At 56.5% G+C, this 22,388-nt stretch overlaps 1 protein-coding gene across 1 annotated transcript; it reads right to left on the bottom strand.

The window, feature by feature from the left end:
• Nucleotides 1–1,159: 1,159 nt before the first annotated feature.
• On the bottom strand, nt 1,160–20,592 carry Dhx34 (DExH-box helicase 34). Its single transcript, XM_059281271.1, has 16 exons — nt 19,725–20,592; nt 18,814–19,125; nt 17,739–17,993; nt 16,838–16,940; nt 15,346–15,563; nt 12,804–12,978; nt 9,580–9,773; nt 8,984–9,085; nt 7,448–7,681; nt 7,064–7,237; nt 6,643–6,763; nt 4,742–4,848; nt 2,644–2,928; nt 1,938–2,114; nt 1,692–1,827; nt 1,160–1,348 (listed from the first exon to the last, which is right to left on the bottom strand). The coding sequence occupies exons 1-16, from the start codon at nt 20,433–20,435 to the stop codon at nt 1,215–1,217; spliced, it is 3,438 nt and encodes a 1,145-aa protein (XP_059137254.1). The 5' UTR covers nt 20,436–20,592; the 3' UTR covers nt 1,160–1,214.
• Between the last annotated feature and the right edge of the window lie 1,796 nt (nt 20,593–22,388).

Below are 22,388 nucleotides of genomic sequence, written 5' to 3'. Positions count from 1 at the left end.
TAGACTGTCTTTCAAGGAAGCGCTCCACTGAACTGAGTTGACTGTATCTTCTTTGGAATGCTGCAGGGCCTGTAATGGTGGCTGCTTCCACCTCTGGGCCTCAGTTCCCCTCCTGGCTTTATTGCTCCTTCAGATCCAGCATCCTACTTCTTCTATCCACCTCTTCCCAGCTGACTGCACTATGCGTGTGTGTATAGTGTACATCGCCTTTTCTAAGACAAGGTTTTTGGCTAGGCTGGCCAGCCAATGAGCTCTGGGGATCAACCTGCCTCCAGCCCTAGCCCCAGCTGGGGAGTTACAGACAACATGTGTTGCTATGCTCAGCTTTTATGTGGATTCTGGGGAGCCAAACACAGATCCTCCTGCCTGAGCAGCAGGCCTTTTCCCGACAGGTATCTCCCAGCCCCTGATGGCATTACTGTGGGAGGCTACAGAACCTTTAAGGGGTGAGAACCACCTGAAAGAAGTTTCTGGGTACAGGCCTTTAAAGGTTAGTCTCTCACGCCTGTTCACTCTCTTGCTTCCTAGTCTGCAGCGATGAGATAAAAATCCCGCATCCCTTAAGCTGCTTCTGACTGGGACTGAGGACATCGCAATGCAGAAGTAACTGCCAAGCTGGGCTCCACCTCAGACTCCCGAGGCCGCGTGTGTCAGGAGTGGCTGGGCAGAAAGTGGAGGTGACAGAAGTGGCTGGGCACAGAGTGGAGGTGTCAGAAGTGGCTGGGCACAGAGTGGAGGTGATGTGCCTGGAGCAGGGCCTGAGTGAGGTCCCAAGGGATGAAGAGGGAGGCAGGGCACAAAAGAGAAGGGCTGTGTGCACCGCCTGTGAGGGTGAGGGTGAAGGAGAGGAGGACGCCAAGAAGTGGGGTGCGACTAGGAGTCCAGTAGAGGCCCCTGAGAACTATATCCAGCAGCGGGAGGAGGCTGGGTGGGGGTGTCCAGGTGCAGCCCATGGTCCCACACGAACACTAACACCCCCCACATCTCCAGCTGGGGCAGCAGACTGAGGGGCCTTGGGGGAGCTGCTAGGCTTGGAGATTCCCACGGGACTCTGGAGGCACCAGCGGCCTCAGCGCGGTCCCCGGACCTGCCCAGGGCCCTGAACCAGGGCTGTGGCTCTCCCCACCGAGAGATGCTGGTTCAGATGCAAAGTCTGCTTTATTCACAGGGACCCCCCACTGTGCCCCAGCTGGGGTGCTCCCTGGAGCACTGGATCACAGGTGCTGCCTGCGGTGTCTCAGCACCTCCGTGGGAGTGAAGAGGAAGTCCTCCCCGCACAGCTGGCAGCGGTAGGGCCTCTGCAGCGCCGAGGTCTTCTGTGGTGGTGCAGGAGCGGCCTCCTCAGACCCTGTAGAGGAGAGGGGTGCCTATGGCTCACACCCAACCCTGGTGCCTGGTGCCAGCATCTGGGGCACCCAGCCACAGTCTCCCCTGTGGAGTGGTACTGTGCAGTGTGATGAGACAGAGGTGGCCGTGCAACCAGAAACCACGACAGCCACTGAAGAGAAAAACAGGTGACAGGTCAAGGGAGGAGCCTCCAGGTCCTGTGCGGCCCTGCCTAGGGCTAGGGTCTTTGGCCACCGGTCCCCAGTATCCAGCAAGCCAGACCCAGGCAGCAATGTGTGATGGACAATGGTTAAGGGCCTTACGCTCGGCGGGTACAGGATCCTCATGTCCCCTCCTGGACTTGCCTGGACCATCCCGCGGCGCCTCGGGGCAGGTGTTCTCGTGAGCGATGCGCTCCAGGGGTGTGAATGGCATGTGCAGGCCACAGTGCGGGCAGGTCCAGAAGGAGCGCAGGCAGTCACTGTACAGGTCGGTGTCACTCTACAGCAGAGCAAAGGCGTCAGGACGCATGCGTCACCAGCTGGGGGCCAGGACTGTGACTGCCAGGGGGGCCTGCAGCTTCCACCCACCCACCTGCCGAGCACACTCACCGTGAGACAGTTGTAGGTGAGAAAATCGGAGACCGCGTAGCCCCCTTTGGTGGGGTGGGGAGACAGGGTAGAGTTCCCAAAGAGGCCGGGCAGACTAGGGGCGGCTGTGATGGTCTGGGGTCCCACATAGAGGTTCTGGGCTTCTAGGCCAGTGAGCCGTCGGAGGCTGTAGGGGACCTACAGAAGGAGAGACCAGAGACAGAGATGGGGTGGGCACCCCCAGAGTCAGCTCTGTCTAAAGCCCTCCCTTGGGCTTCGTGGGCATGGAGCGACTCACAACTTGCTTCCAAGCCTTTTGTGGCCCCAGCAAGGTATCTCAGGCTTGCTCCCCTTTTCCCAACTGCCTAGGCCCATCCTCACCCCCAGGAAGTCAGCCTGGAGTCATCCCTCTCCCTGGACCTCCACGGGGCAGGGCCAGAAGCAGCTGTCTGTTCCCACCTAAGAGTGTGGTTTCAGTCCACCCTGTCCAGGTCTCTCCTCTGTCCTCACGGGGAACACCTAAGCCCTCACACTCCACATGTCCGTAGCTTGCACCGTGCATGCATGCAGAAGGCATCTATCATTTGCTCAATGAGCGGCACAGGTGTCTAGCAGCATGGCCTCTGGAGCCAAACGCTTGCGCTTCCCCTTAGCCACGTGACCCCGGGTACCACTTACCCTCTTAAATGAACCCCACTAAGTGATGCCCCTTCGGGCCACACGGTACCTGGGCCGCCATGAACTGCAGCAGCTCCCGGCTCAGGGCAGCCACCTCCTGGGGGCCGACTGCCGGAGACTCCACCTCTTCCTCCTGCTCTAGCCTCTGTCGCTGGGCCTGGTGAGCCAGCTGCCGGTCCAAGGCACCTTCCCAGCGTGCACGGAGCCGCAGGGACGCGGCCAGGAGCCGGACGGCACTCTCACTATCCGTGAGCTGCAGCTCCAGCCAACTGTCAGCTACCAGGCGGGAGCAGTCACCGTTGGTGTCAATGGACCGGCTGAACAGCAGGAGGGACTGAAAGAGACGAGAGTCGGGAGCCAGGAAATGGCTCGGGTGCCCCCCCAGAGCGCCCGCCTGGCTATGTTCCTGCCTACCCATCATTTACGACCCATCCATCTAAACACATTCGGTCCTTACCTGCCCATCCCCCACCTGTCCATCACCGTACCCAATGTCCCTCCCTCTCCCGCTAATACTGTCCACCCATCCACATGTCTACCCATCACCTGTCTGCCTACCCATCACCTGTCTGCCTACCCATCCACCCACCGACCTAAAAACCTTTCTCCCATCCAAGCATCCTCCCACCCTGTCTACTCAGCACAAAGACCCCACAATCCTGCAGGTCTCCTCTGCACGTTCTGGTGCTGGAGACACAGTGAACAGCACAAAGGCAGCCCCACCACCAGCCGACATTCAACTTGGAGAGACCAAGACGGAATTAAAGAGTAGAATGTCCCGGGAGCCTACGAGTCAAGGAATCTTAGGGGCCACAGTCAGGGAGTGGATGTGATCACAGGAAGTCATAAACGGATGACTCATGCTTTACTCCCACTGCTTGGGAGGCTGAGGAGGGAAGATGGGAGCCAGAAAGACCCCAGACACAGGCACATGGGTCTCTGACACCGAGGCAGGGCCAGGACCACCTGTGTGCTGTTCAATGGTGATATTTGGGGGGCAACCCCACAGGAAGGGCAGGGCTGGCCATGGGTGGATGGGCTGGAGGCTGGTGACAGTACCACAGGGCTCAGCGGGTGATGCCCATTTGAGATTCCACATCCTCAACAAGCAGTCAAAGGGGAGCGGACTGGGATCCAGACATCACCCCAGATGGCAGATGTCTCCTTCCCATCATCCCTTTCTCCACAGTACACAGGAGCCTGGGGAGCACTGTCTCCCATTGCACATGATTGCCAGCTGGCTGGCACAGATCCCCGGCCCACAGCAATGGTGGCTGGCACCCATGGCTCGAGGAAAAGGCCTCAGTGGAGGTCAAGGGCTACAGCCTCCTGAAGGCCCTGCACGGTTTCTTTCCTGTCTTCGGGAACAAAACCAAAGGGGTCTGAAGAGTGGGGACATCCAACTGACTGGGGAAACTGCAGGGACAGCATGTGACCCTAGATCTGGGGTCACCACTCCCTCTGTGTGGCCCAGGCGGTGATGTGACCTCAGCTTCCTCTGTAAAGTGAACACTTAGGCCATGGAAGCGACTATGGGCGGGACCTCTTCCTGGACTAGGCTCAGCTTCCCACAGCCACTACATCAAAGCCTGCCCCAGTCTCCAGCCGAACACAGCAGCACACACCTGCCTTGGGGCCTCGGCCCATGCTGGCCCTCTTGCTAAAGACTCCTCTCAGAGTGTGACCCAGTCCCTTCAGGACTGCGGCCAGTCAGCACATCTCATCCGCTCATATCGTACCTGTCAGTGCCCACCACCTCCTGCCGCCACTCCACATCCCTATTTTTCCTGGGGATTTAAAACAAACAAACAAAAACCCACCATAATCTCATATAGCCGAGGCTGGCTTCAAACTCATGAGCCTCCTTCAGGGGTTACAGGTATTCACCTGCAATCCTGGATTCCCATGAAGGCATAGGCTTCCCTGACCTGTGAGCCCAGGAGGGCAGGAGAGGGCCTGAGCCCTCAGTATGTCACCGGGTGCTGGGAACAGTGCTTGGCACCAGCGGGCACTCAACAAGTAAGCACGCATAGAGCCACAAATAAGGACCGCCCACAGCCGCAGACCACGCAGACCATGCGAGCAGCTGGTGTGGGCAGAGGGCAGCTCCTCCAGACCACCGTCCAACAGTCAGGGCAGAGGCCTACCTGGAGGGCCGGGATGCGGACGCAGTTCACCAGGTATGGTTTGTTGGTCTCCAGCAGGGAGACGAAGGCCAGCAGCTGGTGCTTGCAGCTCATTTGGTCCTTGCCATCTGAAAGGTGAAAGTGGCCCGCTCAGACCCACCTGACTCCCCGGCTGCACGCCCATGACCACCCTTCCATCACTCAGGGCCTGACATCACACAGCACACGGATCGTTTGCCCACGGGTTATGACGGCGACTTTGGCTTATCGTAAACACGCTGCGGCAGCCTGTGAGCTCTGGACCGTGACACTACGGAACTGTTGTCCACCCTGAGAGGGTCATCAGCACTGTCCTGACACAAACAGTCCTTGTTAATAAATGACATGAAGTCTGGCATGCGGTGAGGTAGCTCGGCTGGTAGAGGTCTTGCTGCCAAGCCTGACCACCTGAGTTCAATCCCCAGGACCCACATGCTAGAAGGAAAACTGACTGCCACAAACTGTCCTCTGACTGCCACATGCATGCGGTAACATGTGTGCCCTGAAACACGCACGCATGTACAAAGTAAGTAAGTGTAAAAAAGTTACATTTTACAGCAGGAAGGTAAGAAAGCAGGGGTTAACGGATGGTGACAGCCTGTTGGGGCTGCTTGAGGGCACCCATCACTACCTCGTGTGACTGGAAATTTTCAAAATGAAAAGAGAAAAAGAGAGAGAAGCTGAGGAGGTAGCTGGGTAGGACACTTATCTCACTTATGTGAGGCTATGGGCTCAATATCTTGTTGTGGATCCTTTAACTATGTAAGGATGTGTTACATTTGTTTACATTGTGGAATATTTAACTGTGTAAAGTGTGCTACATTTGTTTATGTTGTGGAATATTTAACTGTGTAAAGGTGTGCTACATTTGTTTATGTTGTGGAATATTTAACTGTGTAAAGGTGTGCTACATTTGTTTCTGATGCATTTGTTTCACAATGTAAAGATGGGCTACATTTGTTTAGGCTACATTTGTTTAATGATGAAAAGATGTGTAACTGTTTCACTTTGCCTGCCAAAGGCACCTGACTGGTCTAATAAAAAGCTGACCGGCCAATAGCTAGGCAGAAGAGGGATAGGTGGGGCTGGCGGACAGAGAGAATAAATAGGAGAAATCTAGGCTCGAGCCTAGGAATGTGAGGAGGAGGAGAAAATGAGGGAGAAAGACAGGGATAGAAACAGCAGGAAAGTAAGATATACAGAAAGAAGAAGAAAAAAAAAAGGTTAAAAGCCATGAGACAAAATGTAGATAAAGAGAAACAGATTGAAATAAGAGCTAAGCTAAGGCTGAGCATTCGTAACTAAGGAGAAGTCTCTGTGTCTGTGTCATGATTTGGGAGCTGGTTGGTGGCTCAAAAAAAAAAAAAAAAAAAAAAGGCCTGCTACAATATCTAGTGCCACAAAAACAAAAAGGCAGGCAGGCAGGAAGTGGAACCCGCAGAGAGGACCGCGACCTGGTCATGGTGGGCAACAAAGCTGATTCTACCCTAGACGCTGCCCCTCCTAAGCCTTGTCTTTGTCAATGACCATCTCACTTTCTTCATACCCCAGGAGGGTGAGCTGGCTCCTGAGCGAGCAGGCAGGCTGCAGGGGACAGTGCCAGCCTGGGGATGGGCCCCTGTGGCTCTGCCTGCATGTCTGCACAAAAGCTGGGGGGCTTCCCTCCTCAGGACCAAGCTGAGGCTCTCACAGGCCGACCAGCACAGGGCCAGCTGCGGTGTCATCGGCTGGATTCAGGCAGTGGCCCAGCACCGCATGCTGCCTGCAGCCACTCCTGAGGCTCCCCTCCCACAGCACAGCACAGATGGGGTGTGAGAAGGAGCCCTGGGGGATGACCGAGTGAGGGACCTGGGCTTGCAGTGGTACCACCAGGGTCACTGTACCTTGGCTCCTCCCTTCACGGCCTGCAGCCTCCTGCTCCTGTGTGTGCAATACCTCAGGGCTGTTGGCGAAGACACAGGTGGGGTGCAGCACGGTGCCCTGCTTGGCTTGGGTGTGGAAAATCTGCAGAGGGCGGAGACAAGCACTGGAGCAGAGGCCGCCGCGGACCTGCTCCACCCAGTGCCCAGTCCCCTTTTCTCCGCCCCAGCACAAGGTCCCTCCTCATCCATGAAGTCCTCTGGACCCCTGCGTAAGCTGGGTTCGACCCACTGCCTTGCCCTCCTCCAGCCCTGCCCCTCTGGCTAGTGGGCGGAGCAGCCCAAGGACAGAGCCAAGGGTCCTTCTGTCACACCGGAACATGGCCGGTGCCCAGGAAATGTGTTAAGTGACAGACTCGGGCACAGAAGGGAGAAGGAACCCCACCTGGTCGGAGTCCTTGCGGCCACTGTTGAATGCATCGGGCACAGCCAGCTGCGGGTAGAGGCCCCGCCCCAGCACCAGCTTGAGCAGGGCCAGCTGGTCGCGGGTCAGGTCCTGGGCTGAGCTGGCAGCCGCCTGCAGCTGCTCCAAGTTGTGCCGAAGCTTGAACTTCACATCCTGTAGAGACAAGGATTGGTGGTGGCTCTGGGGACGGACAGACGGACGGACACACACACTGTGGAAGCTGCTATGCTAGGATGCACGGGTTGGGACGGGCTCTGGCAATCGAGAGAGCAAGACCGACTCTTCCTTCAATCCCTGGGGGTGGCTGTTTCTCCTGGGTTCCCGGCCCCTTCATGCCCCTGACCCAGGACCTGGCTATCCCACCTGGATGTCAACGCTGTCAGCCCGCTGGGAGGCGGAGCCCTCGCGGTCCTCATCACTGGAGCAGCCATCCTCCTGCAGACGCAGCACCTTGCGCCTGCGTCCCCCGCCCTCCTCGTGCTGCCGCTTCAGCTGGTGCAGGGCCCGGCGCTTCCGGCGCTGCTGCAGGCGGCTGTAGCTGTCCGCGGGCGCCGCTGCCTGGGCCCCGCTCAGCAACCCGTGATCCTCCAGCAGCTCCTGCGGACAGGAAGGGCACAGGGCGGTGGGCTGACACAGGCTCACAGGCCCGGCGTTCCCTTCAGTACAGAATGAGGGCGCCCCGGCTCCCCCTGCAGGGCTGGAGCGGGGTCAGTCCTTTGCCCCAGCCTTGAGCTCTGGGCCCTGGGAAGAGCTGTCACTAGTTAGCGCAGGAAATCCTGGCCAGGCGCATGTGGTTCACAGGGAGGCAGAAGCAGGTGGATCTCTGAGTTCAAGGCCAGCCTGTTCTACAGAGCGAGTTTCAGGACAGCCAGGGCTGTTATACGGTAAAATCCTGTCTTGAAAAACCAAAAAAAGAAAGAAAAGGCCAAATCCCACCAACCTGGACCTTCCTACTCCAGAATCCAACGGGAGTTGGTGGTGGGACCCAGAGGGAAAGACCCGAGTCCCCCTTTCCCCACCACCCTGCCATCTAAGGATGCAATCTCAGGGGCCCTTTCCCCACTGTGCCTGAGAACACGGATGCTGTATGTGTGCTCATGCAAGTGTGCCTACGCCCTGATACACATCACGTCAGCTTCTCACAGTGTCTGGGGGTAACAAGGGTGGAATCACAGCTCCGAAAGCTGCAGACATGGAGAGGGAATGACTGGGCCCGACATGGAGGCCCTGGAAAGGTTTCTGAGTCCCAACTGACCCACCTGCAGTTAAGGCCAGAGACTACCCCAGGAATTCCTGTTACCTCCCCTCTATAGACACTGCCGGACTATCGCAAGGTATCTGAGCTTCCTGTAGGCAATGGACAGACAGAAGCCACAGAACCATGGGGTCCAAGTTCATGATGGAGAGCACATGCTCTGTTCTCATCTCCGGGGACCACAGTGACGCACTGTCCACACACCACCCACATGCCTGTCAGGCAGCAGCATCTGGTAAGCTACATATATTTGCTCACTGGGATTCACGGAGGGTGCAAGACTGTCACTACATTTATCTTCCAGTTTGCAGGGAAAGCTAAGGCCCAGGGGACAGCATGTGCCCGCAGCCACGCTGTCACAACGTGGCAGAGCTGGATACGCTGCACAATGTTGGGCTCCAGACACACTGGCTGTCCTGTTCCTTTACACAGTCCCTCAGCACTCAGCCCGAGCTTAAGGTCAGCACCCAGGGGCCAAGAGTGGGCTTCCCCGGCAGGATGCCACACGGCCCAGTGACCCATGCGCCTTCCCGAGGAGCCCCCTTCAAGGCCCACATTTTTTCCACCATGCCCAGGATGCCCCAGGCCTGCCTGTCTTCTTGGACAGTGATGTGGTGGGCCTGGTCACCAGGTCTGGTCCCCACCTTGAACTGGCGCCGCAGGTTGGCCATCTCGTACAGCCGGTGCTCCTCCACACCCCGGCGGCGGCACCACTTGCGAGAGTTCCCGCTGCGCTCAGACTTCACCTGGTTGAGGGGCAGACACCTCAGAGTCAGGGCCCGGCTAGCTCGGGGACAGAGCCCGAGCACAGGAGACTCCGAAGAAAGGGCGGGCTGGGGGCCGCTCTCAGGAACCCTGGGAGCCTCCTCCCGGAACTCGGCCTCAGCGCTGTACTCCCGCCCCCAGGAGCACCCAAACAGCACGCGGGGTTAGGGACCCCGAGTCATGACTCTGAACGGCCACTGGTGAGGGCTCAGGAATGGTGGACAGGGTATACGATGTCCCCCAAGGAGGCTGGCTTTTCTCCAGACAGCCCTGGCTTCTGTCAGGTTGTGGCAATCCCGAGCTCCCTGTTGATCCTGGGCTGGGCACTGGCTGTCCCTTGGCCCCAGGGCATGAATGGCAAGGACAAGGGATTCCTTAGGTAGATTCAGGGCTCAGAGACATGAGGCACTACAGATGCAAGCTTCCCCATTGGGAAGAATGACAGAGGCCCCCCGGCCACCCAGCCCAGCCTCACCTGCACCCAGGCGTTGAAGACATTGAAGAGCGTGAAGGGGTCGCCCTGGTCACTTTCCAGGGGCCGCCGGGCAGTGGCGCAGTCCAGGCTGCTCTGGGCACTCCGGGTGAACGGTGACTGGACGCTGAGGGCAGCAGCAATGGTCAGCACGGGCTCTGCCAGGCTGAACATGGAGCCCAGGATCAGCATCTTCCCTGTGGGCGGCAGGGGCGGAGCTAAGCCTCCCGGGCCCTGGGGAAGCAGCCTTTCTGCTCTGGGGGGTTCTGAGGCCTGACTGCACCTCTTTCCCCTTGCTCACAAAGAGCCTCAGGAACCGGATGGACAGATTCAAACCCACAGGCTGAGATTTGTGATCATGTGACCTTGGGCAAGAGGCTCCATTCCCTGATTCTCCACTGGAGGTGAGCACGATTTCTACCTCCGTAGGCCCACGGGGCCCTGTTCAGTGCTGGCCACAACTTTGAGATTCCTGTGTGTTCACAATGGCTTCCGGCAGCCCTCCCCAGCTTGATTTCCTTAGCTCTCCATGGCCACAACTCTCTTCCCCGAGTGAGACCTGCCCGTGGCCTGCCCTGGTCTGCTCTGGGGCTGACTGTGCCTACTGCGGAATAAAAGTGGCTGCAGCCTTCATTTAGTTCAAGGACGAGGAGGAGGAAGGCAGGAGTAGAGGGACACAGGAGGTGAGAGGAAGGTGAGGGAGAGCGAGGAAGGCCACGGGGAAGGAAAGCGAGGGGCTCAGAACTCAGTGTGGTCCATACGTCCACGCCCATCAGTGAGGAGCAGGGAACCCCCTGGCTCTGGAGACCCGTGTAGACACAGGACTTTCTGGGAGCTCAGGCCTGGCCGGTCGAACGCCTGCTCAGCCTCACTGGTCTCCTCCACACTGTCACACACTGGCCCCGTGGAATGAGAGGCACTGAAGCCAGGCTGCAGCTGGGCGAGGCAGGGCCCAGGCCTGCACGAGGTCCCGGGACTGCCCCGAGACCATATCTGTCTTTCACTGTGAGACACGCAGAGCCAGCCCATCGTGGCTCACCACCTGTGCCTCACGCCCTCTGCTCCACCACTGCACGCGCCTGCTTCCTCCCCCCACGTGTGGTCAAGTGGGTCACAGATTTCCCACCTCGGGAGATGATGTGGAGCATGCAAGCCAAGCTCTATGGCTCCCCTGATGGTGCCTGTCCCACACCCTGGGGCACATGTCAGTTCCTCAGTTGAGCCTGCTTCCTCACCTATCCTGAGGAGGAACAGAGGAAATGGGGGGAGTGCCTGAAGCTCCCCTGGCACGGCAAGAGCCCCAAGAACGCTCTTCAGCCCTCCGCTCTGATTCCTTTAATCTGACTCCCTCCAGACAGACAAAAACCAGCCATCTGCTTTAGGCCCTGGAGGCCTCAGAGAGCACGGCACCCAGCCTCTCAGGGCTGCTCTGCTGGGGACAGGAGAGATCGCCCCGGCCACAGATGTGGGCAGCAGCATGTGGGTGGCCCTGCTGAGGTAGCAAAATACAGGCTGTGGTGGAAACAGAACATCGTGAGTCATGAGAGCTGAGGTACAGGAATGACTCAGAATGAATGAGTAAGAGAGCTGGTAACAATGCAGGGCCACCAGACAGACCAGGGGTGGACCTGCGCTGGGGGAAGACCTGTGTCTGAGGCCCGCCTCCGGATGAGGGAGAGCCGCCTCAGGATGAAGGTGGCCAAAGGCCGTCTTTCCAGCAGTTCTGGCTCAGTTAGCACCCCAGCGTTAGCACCCCAGCGGGAGAACTACCCTAAGACAGCGGGTCACTGGTCAGACGGAGTTCAGGAGCCTGAACCCTCAAGGCAAATGCCCCTTCTTGGTAACGGTGAAGACAGGCTGGCCCCCTCTGCTCCAGGCCACTGAGGCCCTCTACAGTGTGGAGCTGGAGGGGACACGGCTCCAGAGGGGCCCCAGACCCAGCCCTTCTGACTCACCAGGCTGATCCCTTCATCTTCTGCTCACTTCCCGTCCCACAAAGCAGAGTTCCCCCTAAACACTCCAGTCTTCCACCCAGAGCCTCTCGCTGACCCCAGGCCAGGCCCAGCACTGCTCCGGCCTGCCATCAGGTGTCTGCTTGAGTGCCAGTGTGGCCCCATCACCACCCGGTGCCCTCCTCCCATGCATCATTTGTGAGCTCCATCAGAGTAGCTTCACTGTCCCACAGGCTTCTAGAATCCTCCTAGCTCATGGCATTGAATGATGGGGCTAACACTGCTTCAGGGACACCCCAGCTGCGGGAAGCCAGGGAACAGTTTACTGTGTCGTACCAGCCAGCGGGCCTCTAGTGGAATGACACTCAAAGGCTAGAGCCCCCAATATCACAATGTTGGGGCTTCGTTCACTTGCTGGCTTCTGTTCGAGTATTTTAAACTACTGGGCAGGGAAGGCTGTAATGGGAGCGGAGGGAAAGGAGGGGACTGCAGAGGAGATGCCGTCAGTACTTGCCAGCCCCTGCACACACCTGGACTGGACACTGGCCTGACCTAGTTGCTGCTTCCTGTCTGTCTTTCCTTAGCCTTCGAAGGCCCTCTCCTCCCTGTACCTCATCTGCCTTTTCCCCTGCCAGCGACACAGGCTTCCTCGACCACATTGGAAAGCTCCCACCACAGGGCCTCTGCACCGGCTGTTCCCTCCGCCTGGCACGCCAATATGGCAGCCACTAGCCACACGTGGCTACTAAGATCAGCACTTGAGATGCGCCTGATCCAAACACTGGAATAGGAACTGTGCACTGGACTGCCGAGACTTACATGAAGAAACAAGATAAATACTGTGATAACTTTATACCAATTACATGGTGCCTTTGTCTAAGCAAAATGAGTTATCCCAAATGGATTCTCCCACCTCCCTTTGCTGAGTCTGAAGTCACGCTACTTCCAGCTTACACTGGGAATGTCCTGCCCATTCCACCCACAATGCTCACACCCTCATCTCCATGTCTCTGCACAACCATCAGCTTCCATCAGCGACAGTGACGCCTGACCATCCCCACACGTCCTGTCCGTCTCCTGCTTCCTCTCTCTGTCACGCCTGTGCTCACTTTCCTGGTCCGTGTGTATTGTGTTCGCTGCTGCACCCCAGCCCCAGGCACCGGACCCTCACGAATGAGCTGCTGTATGACAGGGAATGTCCTGGGAAGGCCTGGACTTGCCTATGAGTCACTCAGAACGAGCAGGTCCGTGAGCTCTGCTGGAGGGGATCCTTACCAATCACAACATCTACAGGCAGCTGGGCCAGCAGAGACCCGATGGGGGTGAGGGCCTCCGAGCTGTCCAGGGCCCCCTGGTCGCGGAGATACAGGATAGCAGTTTCCAGGCTGGCAGGTGGAGGGGGCTCAATGAAGGGGAAGGTCCGTGGGTCCCCCACGCTCATACTCTTCATCTGAAATGAGAAGCAAATATCCTCAGGGGACACGGGAGCCACTGTGGCACAGGGACTACAGAGTATCAATTTCACCAAACTCCAAAATGTCTCACGTGGAGGTCTGTCTCGCTCATAGATCTACATGTCAGGAACTGCAATCCCTGCATCTATTAGAAAACCTGACTTCCAGTGCACACGTGACTGCACTGGGCCAATCTGAAAACATCCCTGGGGTTAAGGCACACTGCAGCTGGTACACCCTTGACACCCTCTGGGTAGGGGAAGCTGGCTAGAAGCCTAGAGCTACCAGGACGATGGACCGCCTGGACCGGTCCACCACAGCAGAAAATTCCTTGGACTGCTCCTCAGCCGGGCAGGCCACCTGTGAGGGGACAGCGTGGGAGAATGTAACAGAACACCCCATCACCAGGCTCATCTTGGCATATAAACTAAGGCCTTCTCTGGAGATCGGATGAAAGAAGCTGTGACGTGAGAGATCAGAGAGTCTGCCTGGATCATCCGGGGCTTGGAGATCCAGCTGTTCACCTGGCCACCCACCGCCCACCTTCCACCCTGCTCCCTGATACTGTCAAAAAGATCATCATAAGTAAAGCATGACAGTGTCATCCCAATACTCAAGAGGCTGAGGCAGGAGAATTCTGAGTTCAAGGCCAGCCTGTGCTATATCGTGAGATCCTGCCTCAACACACACACACACACACACACACACTGAAAAATCGAAGATTTAAGAAGTAACCAAAAGTGAAGAGTGCGGCTTTCTGCTTTAATTCCCCACACTACACAGCCAGGGCTTTTGAGGCTGTATTTTGACTGCTAGATAGGGTCTCTCTGTATAGCCCTAGCTGGCCTCAATTTCTATGGCCTCCTAATTGAGCCTCCTGGGTGCTGGGATTCCAGGCACATACCATCACCCCTGGTAAGCCACTGTCACTTTAACTGGCAGGTGGAGAAGTCACCAGTGAGTCAAGGGACCTGTGCTGTGTCACAATCAAAATCCCTGTAAAACCCGAGTGACAACAGAGGACACCAGAGTGCACGCCTGTAGGAAGGGCACTGTAGATGGGCACCGGCTTGTGCCACCTCCCAGACACGCCCGGGCAGCATGGGAACCAAGGCTGACACTTGCTTTTTCTTCTCTTTTTCGTTCAATCTTTAGCAGTGAACCCAGGGTCTCACACAGGCTAGACCGTGCTCTACGTCTGAGCTCGACTGCCAGCTCTCTCCCCTTTTCATTTTACGATAGGAACTTACATCTCGGCTTGGACGCACTATGTAGCCTAAAATGAACCTGACCCTTCCACCCCACCTCCAGAGTGCTGGGGTGGGCAGGTGTGGCCACCATGCTGGGTGTGTACGGTGCTGGGTTTGGAACTAAGGGCTCTACGCATGCGTGCCAGGCAGGCGCTCTCCGGCTGGGCTGCAGGCTCAGCCCTGCTGCAACTTGGCACCCTCCTGCTCAGCGTCCTCTGTGCTGGGATGGCAGGTGCACAGAGACTGTGCCTCTCAGCCTTCCCAAAGGTGACTGGCAGGTGACTGAGCAGTGCTGGATTTTTGTTGTTGTTGTTTTAGAGACAGGGTTTCTCTGTGTAGCTCTGGCTGGCCTGGAACTCACTCTGTAGACCAGGCTGGCCTCAAACTCACAGAGCTCCGCCTGCCTCTGCCTCCTGACTGCTGGGATTCAAGGCGTGCACCACAATCATCTGGCCCACTGCTGCATTTTGTATCAGGCTCCCACAGCTGGCTGTTCTCACTCCAGGCTCCTCTCCCAGGAAGGGGAGTGGTGGCCTGTCATCCCAGCACTCGGGAGGCACAGGCAACAGGGCAGCTACAAATCAAAGAACAGCCAAAAGGAGCTGGTGGTAGTCACACGCCTCTAATCCCAGCACTCGGGAGGCAGAGCCAGGCGGATCTCTGTGAGTTCAAGGACACCCTGGTCTACAGAGGGAGTTCTAGGACAACCAGGGCTACAGAATAGAGAAACCTTGCCCTAGACCACACACCCTCACAAAAAAAAAAAAGGCAAGCCCAGGCTACATAGCAAATTCCAGGCCAGCCAGGAGTACACAGAGACCCACCGAGAGCGAGCAAGAAGAAGAGAGCTCTGTTAGCCAACCCATGAGGGTCCCCGTCACAGAAACTAAACCAAAGCTACCCTACGAGTCCAAGGTCATGACTTAAATGTCTTAAGGAGTCTGGTGTCAAAAGCTGCTTTGCACCTACTTCCAGCCAAAGCCCTGTCTGCACCCTTGGATCTGAGGAGCAATCCTCCAACTTGAGTGCGGTCTCCCAGAGCCGGGACGGCCCTGACTGGGTCAAAACCCCTCCCGACTCCTCCCTGGCAGCCACAGGGTCAGGAGGCCTCACCTGAAGCACCAGTGCGTCCAGGGCCACCCTGCGAATTTCCGGGACTGGGTATGGGGCGAAGGCGTCGTAGTCAGACTCAGCGTAGAGGCGGTAGCAGACGCCGGGGCCTGTGCGGCCCGCTCGGCCCTTGCGCTGCTCGGCACTGGCCTGGCTGATCCAGAATTCCTGCAGCCGCTGCAGTTTGGCCTGCGGGTCGTAGCTCATCTCCTTCACCTTCCCTGGGTGAAGCGGAGGTAGGAAGGGGTGCTGAGGAGGGCATGGAGTGTGCACAGCAGCACAAAGACGTGCTGGCTCCGCTCGACCCCACACATGCCACTCCGCCACAGTCCTGAGAGAATGTTCCAGGCCTGCCCCAACGTTCTGCTCCCTTACGCTTTCATTTCCACGTCTGTGCACTGCCAGCACATGGAGAGTGTGCCTGGCATACGCTGATCCCTAGACTTTCTGAGGGGGGACTGGCGGGAGGGCCTCGGGCAGGGCCTCACCCTTCCTCCACCCTTTTGCTTCCCGGCCCTGAGCGAATTGTCTTGCTGTCTTCATTACAGGCCCAAAGTACTAGGGTCACCAGACCATGGACAGAAGCCATGAGCCAGGACACATCTCTACAGAAGCGATGAGCCAGGGTCTGTGAGGTAGCAGGCTGCTGGCTAACACACGTGCCCCTTTTTACCTTTGTTCTCTGATCTTGGCTCCTTTGGATGGTCAGTCATCCCACACACCCTGATTAAGTAAGCACCTACTATGTGTAGGCGCAGGTGCTGGGCAGCCAGCCACATGCAAACAAAGGCCCTGGTCTCCCGGGACCAAGGGCACCGCCACACGGTGCATCCACTACTTTTGCCCCATTCTACGGCCTCAAAATCAAGAGCATACCATGTCTAAACTGATGGCATTTAAACAATGTCTCCATGGTACATGGTATTATGGGATGTTTTACCTGCCATGCCACCACTAACTGCTAAGGCTCCTGGGCATTCACACTGTACCAGGTGCCCACACACCCAAGAGAACCAACTCCCTCCTCCTGGCAACCTAAGGCTGGTGCTGTTACTATTTCCATCTGACAGACGTGTCAACGACAAGACCCCACCGGCCAGCTCTGACGTATCTTAGCAACTATGCTAGGCTGACTTTCCAGTGAATGTTCCAGTTGGGAACACGTGAAATAAACAGAGCCACAGATTTAAAATGTAATTCTGGTCCCTCTCAACAGCAGAAGAAGGGGGAGATTACTAGGTGTGAATGTTTGTACAAGCCATGGGACAAGAGGAGAGAGAGAGAGAGATCTCAGCAGGGAGAGCAGGAAGGCCCTGAGACAGAGAGATGTAAGCTTGGGACGTGTGAGGGACACTGATGTGTTGCCTGGGCTCCACAGCTCAATACCACCTCTGCCCTGCAGTGGTTGGGGACTCTGTGGTCACATCTGTACCTCTCTCACTGTGCCTACATTTCTCCCTCATGGTGGTACATGGGCACTGAGTGCCACCCTTACCAGAATCCACTACAAAGCGGATCCCGTCGATGGTGACTGAGGTCTCAGCAATGTTGGTGGACAGGATGCACTTCCGTACTCCAGCTGGAGCCACATCGAACACCTGGGGCAAGGGAGGAAGTCACATGAGGAACTAACTCAGCCCTGATGGACCTGCTTGCTCAGTGGCCTCCTGGGCATTCCAGGCATACTTCACCCATGGCCTAAAACAGCCTCGGCACCCTCCCCGGTACCCACCTCACCTACACATCGCCTGAGCCATCCTAGGCTTCGCTCCCTCAACACCTCAGCCCCTGAACATCTTCAACGTTCCTTGAACTCTTCGCCATCCCCAAGCCCTAGCCCCTTCCCCTAGTCCAGGCCCCTCCATCTCCACCCTCAGCCCACAGAGCTGCTCTCCGGTCTCCAGGTTCCAGGCAAACACACTCTAACCCCCCCCATGCACACACACCATACCCCTACTGTTCAGAACTGTCCTATGGCCCCCCAGCGTACTTGGGACCAAGTCCAGACACCACACTGAGTCTTCAGGCACCCTGTGGTCCAGCCCCACTCTCCTTACTTCTTCAGGCTGTCACCGAGGTCCCTTCTGCAGAAGCCCTTCTCTTGGTGCTAGGCATAATGCTAAGAGCAACAGCCATGGCCACATCTTGTTAGGAATAAAATTTCCCTGAAACTCGGTGAGAGAGCCTATAGCCTACAAACCTGAAAGGAAAACCCTCTGGCCTGCCTTTCATAGAAAATCTGCCAACTCCTGGTTAAGATCCCCCAGGGCCAAATATCCTGGATGTACAAGCCCACTGACCTGGGGTTGGGGATACAACCAGTGCTATGCGTAGCCACACTTGGTTCCTGGCCTCGAGACTCCCCCCGGCCCTGCTTTGCAGGCTACGTGCAGTACCTTGTCCTGGTCGGCCACAGAGAGAGCGCTGTGCAGCGGCAGCACCACCCAGCGCTGGGTAAGGCTGGCATAGGCCTGGGCAGCATCCAGCACCGTGCTGATCTCTGCCATGCCACTGAGGAAGACAAGAAGGTCCCCCCGCTCCTCAGCGGGGTACTTATTGTCGATGGCCTCGAGCACTCTCAGGAAGGGCCGCGGGTCCAGCTTCTCTGACTTGGACGCTGTCTGCTCTGCCTCCTGCGGCTGGTACACTACCTGTGGGAGAGCCAGGACGGGGACAGGCTGTCACTCAGAGAGCAGCAATGGGGCAGGGACCGTGGGCTCACAGGGGGACCCAGCACGACTGCTCGGCAGGCGGCACACTCAAGGTGGGCAACTTTTAGAGGAGATGGTGAGATCAAAAGGCAGCGAGGTGACAAGAAGGCCTCCGGGTACCAGCAGTGCTGCAGGTTTTAAAATCGAGATGCCGACTACAAAGGTGTATTAACTGGACAGCACATAGGCTCTGACAGAATCGAACCCTGAACAAGAGAAAGAGTTGAGCCTGTGAGGACCCCACCCAGTACTTGTTAGGAAGCGTCCTCACGGGCATGCAAAACCACAAACGCCCAGCAACAATGAAGTCCTGCCTGAACAGACAAGGACAGAGCCTTACTACACAATGGCAACATCGGGACTGTGCCACATCTGGACTGTGCCAACAGGGCGAGAACACATCTGACACATACATGGAGGGACGCAGTGAAAGGTCCTGTGATGACAGTCCCTGCCCTGCAAGATGGCAGAGCTGTGAGAGAGGAAGAACCTGCGTCCCTGAAGGACCACAGGAAACGGAGCAGTCTTCCACCTGAAGGACCACAGCAAACGGAGCAGTCTTCCACCTGAAGGACCACAGCAAACGGAGCAGTCGTCTTCCACCTGGAAGGGCTGGATTTCCCACAAGAGACATACGCTTCCCCCACAGCAGACCTCAGCAGGTCGGAATGTTCAGGGACCAGATGCTCAACGAGAGAGGCTGTGGGCTGCAGAGATGGGAAAGGGTAGGGGAAGCAGAGGCAGAGAGGCCGGGGCTCACCGTGATGGGGAAGAGCCTCCCAGGCACCTGCACCACCGGAGCATGGCTGAAGTAGCTGGAGAAGAGAGAGATGTTGATGGTGGCCGACATGAGGATGACCTTGAGGTCAGGCCGCCGGGGCAGCAGGCGACGCAGGACACCCAGCAGGAAGTCATTGTGCAGGTGGCGCTCATGGACCTCGTCCACGATCAGGACCTGGTACTGGGGCAGGCTGGGCTCGCGCTGGATCTGGCGTAGGAGCAGCCCCACTGTCAGAAACACGATTTTGGTGGCCGCCGAGCGTGTGCTTTCAAAGCGGATCTGGTAGCCAACCTGGGGTGGCGGGAAGGAGAGTGTGAGGTCAGGAAAGGACATGGTGAAGAGGTGGAACACCAGAGCTCCTCCCTGTCCGACACGGGAGTCTGAGGCAAAGCCATGTCTGTGGACTTGAGGTGGGATCACAGTTCTGCTACGAGGCCACTGACTTAGGCACACAAGCCACCCTAGAGACCGGATTTCCTCCCCCTGGATGCACAAGACTGTATGTGATTATGCCCATGCAGTGTCTGGTGCCGTTCCTGATATCAGGCTAATGGAGAGTCACAGGCTAGGGATGCAGCCCAGTGACAGAGCAACCGCTGGCATGAACGAGACCCTAGTTCGACCCCTAGCACTCCCACAAAATCACAAAACAAAAACCCAACTGTCTTTAATCAGAATTTCCTAATGGCTGCTAGGAAATAAGATGGGTGAGTATTCCCTCCTTTGCTTCCATCTGTCTGGCTGTTAAGCTTAGCTGCAGATAGAAGTTCTAGAAGAATCATCTCTGGGTCAGTACCTCAGTGACAACTCTAATGCATATTGCTACGAGGACGATCAACTCATTGCCCCGAGTCTCAGTGGGAAACCTGGGAACCTGGTGTGCCGCTCACCTGGGAACCATACTGACTGAGGCTCTCGAAGCCGACCCGCTTGGCCAGTGAGATGCAGGCGATTCTCCGGGGCTGCGTGCACGCCACATGACTGAAGCCAGCAGCCAGTAAGTACTGGGGGACCTGGGTGGACTTGCCGCAGCCTGTGTCACCGGCCACCACCACCACCTGGTGCTCCTTGAGTGTCTGCAGGATGCGGTTCCCGTATTGGGCGATGGGAAGCGCCGCCCGCTCCCGCTGCAGTTTGGCGAGCCGCCCAAAAGCCTGCTTCTGCTCGAAGTCCAGGTAGTGAAGCAGAGCCCGACGGAACTCGGACACTTTCTCCGGGGGCAGCCACCTGCCCGGCCCCTGACGACCCCGAGTGTCGGGACCGAGGATGGAGAGGTTGATGCGGTAGCGTGGGTCATAAGTGCGAGGTAGGTCAGCTAGAGCAGAGATGCAGTGTTTGGAGTGGCCAGGGTCCTTCTCCTCCTTCCTGGAGGCCTTGAGGTGCTGGAATCTCTGCAGGCGTTCAAAGAAAGCCCAGAACTTCTGGCATTCCTCAGAACCACGACGGATGTAATCCTCATCACGGAAGAATACGTCTTCCAAGAGGCGCCGAGTCTCGGGACACTTCCAGTCCCATTTCTCCTGGGCCTCTTCTTCCCTGGGAGCTCGACGGTGGTGCCGGTCTCCGCGGTCCCTCTCCTCCCTCGTCCTGGGAGGAGGCATGGTTCCTATCACAGTGTTGTCAGAAGTAGTCTCTGTTCTGATCACTTAGACCCAAGTATTCTCACCTACACCCCATGCCCCATCTCCAGCAAGCAGGAACTGGAGATGAACTCCCCTTTCCTTGTACAGGAGCACTGTGGGTGGCAGGGTGGGTAGCCAGGGGACACACGAGGGACCTCATGACTTCTGCAGTGATCTCTGAAGGGGACAAGGGTTCATTCTGGACTTCCAGGTCCTAGATGCTTGGGGGAAAAAAAGACAGCCATTCACTTTTAGAACGTCAATTGAAAGCACTGGACTAGGAAGGGGAAGTTGTGAATGCATTACATGTAGGTCACATGGTCAATCAACAAGAGAATCTTGTAAGAAGGAAGAACAGAAACAATGAAAATAGGAAACAGCTTCTCATCTGGTGTCCATTGGGCATCACAACACTGAATGAAGCCCCTTGAAATTGAATTTCTTAAATTGAAACCACATTTCTATGGTGCTAGGGATTGGTTTTGCCTGCTCGGCACATGCCATCCTTTGTCTGGTTTTCAGAGACCGGCCCATCACATCCACATGGCTCTGGTGGGTTGGGCAAACCACAAAGGCCTAGCCAGTCATGGTACTCTTTCTCCCCCTTTAATTAGTGACTGGTCAGAAGAAAGGACACATGACCCAATCAGGTCCCTACTCTGGAATTTACACTTGGTTGCTAGGAGAGAGAACCTCTCCTTTTTTAAAATCTGTTCTACCTAGACAATGGATTAAACTTGAACCCATTCAGAGTAGCTCAGGGGCATCAGTCTTTCCTAGACATGTACCTTAGACAATAAGGTACATATAGACACAATGGGCACACAGAGGGACGACCACTGGGAGAGGACATGGGTTATGTCTGATAACATCATTAGTGTCCAAAGCTTAGTTCCTGTCAACCCTCCACTTCTTGTCCTGGTAGGAAAATGCCTTTTCTTTCCCTGCCATGCCGAGATGGAACCCAAAGCCTCACACATTGGGCAGGTGTTCTACTACTGAGCTACACCACCATCCACAAAAATGCCATTTTGCTTAAAGTCGGGATCTTGTTTTCTCTCGGTTGAAAAAAAAAATGTAATAAAGCACATACGGCTGTCTGTGCAATTATCCTGGAGCTCGCTCTGGAGACCAGGCTGGCCTTGAACTCAGAGATCCACCTGCCTCTGCCTCCCGAGTGCTGGAATTAAAGGTGTGCACCACCACTGCCAGGTTCATTCTTTCTTCTTAGAAGGGTTCATGAGACCAGTGAGATGGCTCAGTGGGTAAAGGCATTTGCCAACAAGCCTGGCAACCTGAGTTTGAGTCTTGGAACCTATATGGGAGGAAAGAGTGAGCTCGCTCGCTCTCTCTCTCTCTCTCTCTCTCTCTCTCTCTCTCTCTCACACACACACACACACACACACACACACACACACACACACACACACAAATGTAATAAGGGGGGTTGCTTATGATTGTTAAAAGGGCTCACACACTTCCTTGGTTAAGAACTTAGAGACAAGTAGATCATCAGGTTTGAATCTGACCATTTACCATGAACAAATAAATTTTTTTTTTCCTGGAACTCGCTCTGTAGACCAGGCTGGCCTCGAACTCACAGAGATTCGCCTGGCTCTGCCTCTGAGTGCTGGGATTAAAGGCGTGTGCCACCACTGCCCGGCCTGGTTTTTTTTGTTGTTGTTGTTGTTGTTGTTTTGGGGTTTGGTTTTTTTTGTTTGTTTTGTTTTTGTTTTTCGAGACAGGGTTTCTCTGTGTAGCTTTGGAGCCTGTCCTGGAACTCACTCTGTAGCCCTGGCTGGCCTCGAACTCAGAGATTCGCCTGCCTCTGCCTCCCGAGTGCTGGGATTAAAGGCGTGCGCCACCACCGCCCGGCTATATTTACTTTTTTGAGCCACCAAGTGGGTACTGGGAATTGAACTCAGGACCTCT

This window comes from Peromyscus eremicus, chromosome 1 (genome assembly GCF_949786415.1).
Source record: "Peromyscus eremicus chromosome 1, PerEre_H2_v1, whole genome shotgun sequence".
NCBI classification, from domain to species: Eukaryota; Metazoa; Chordata; class Mammalia; order Rodentia; family Cricetidae; genus Peromyscus; species Peromyscus eremicus.
The sequence above is the reverse complement of the archived record's forward strand: the minus strand, read 5'-3'. Positions and strand labels throughout refer to the sequence as shown.

Bases quoted from the DNA above. Each gene is read 5' to 3' on its own strand.
- Dhx34 (XM_059281271.1), bottom strand. From the start codon at position 20,435: ATGCCTCCTCCCAGGACGAGGGAGGAGAGGGACCGCGGAGACCGGCAC. The intron at 7,682-8,983 runs GTGGGGACCAGA...TCCTGTCCGCAG, and splicing joins ACCTGCGGCGCCAGTTCAAG to GAGCTGCTGGAGGATCACGG. The intron at 4,849-6,642 runs GTACAGTGACCC...TTCACCTTTCAG, and splicing joins CCGTGAAGGGAGGAGCCAAG to ATGGCAAGGACCAAATGAGC.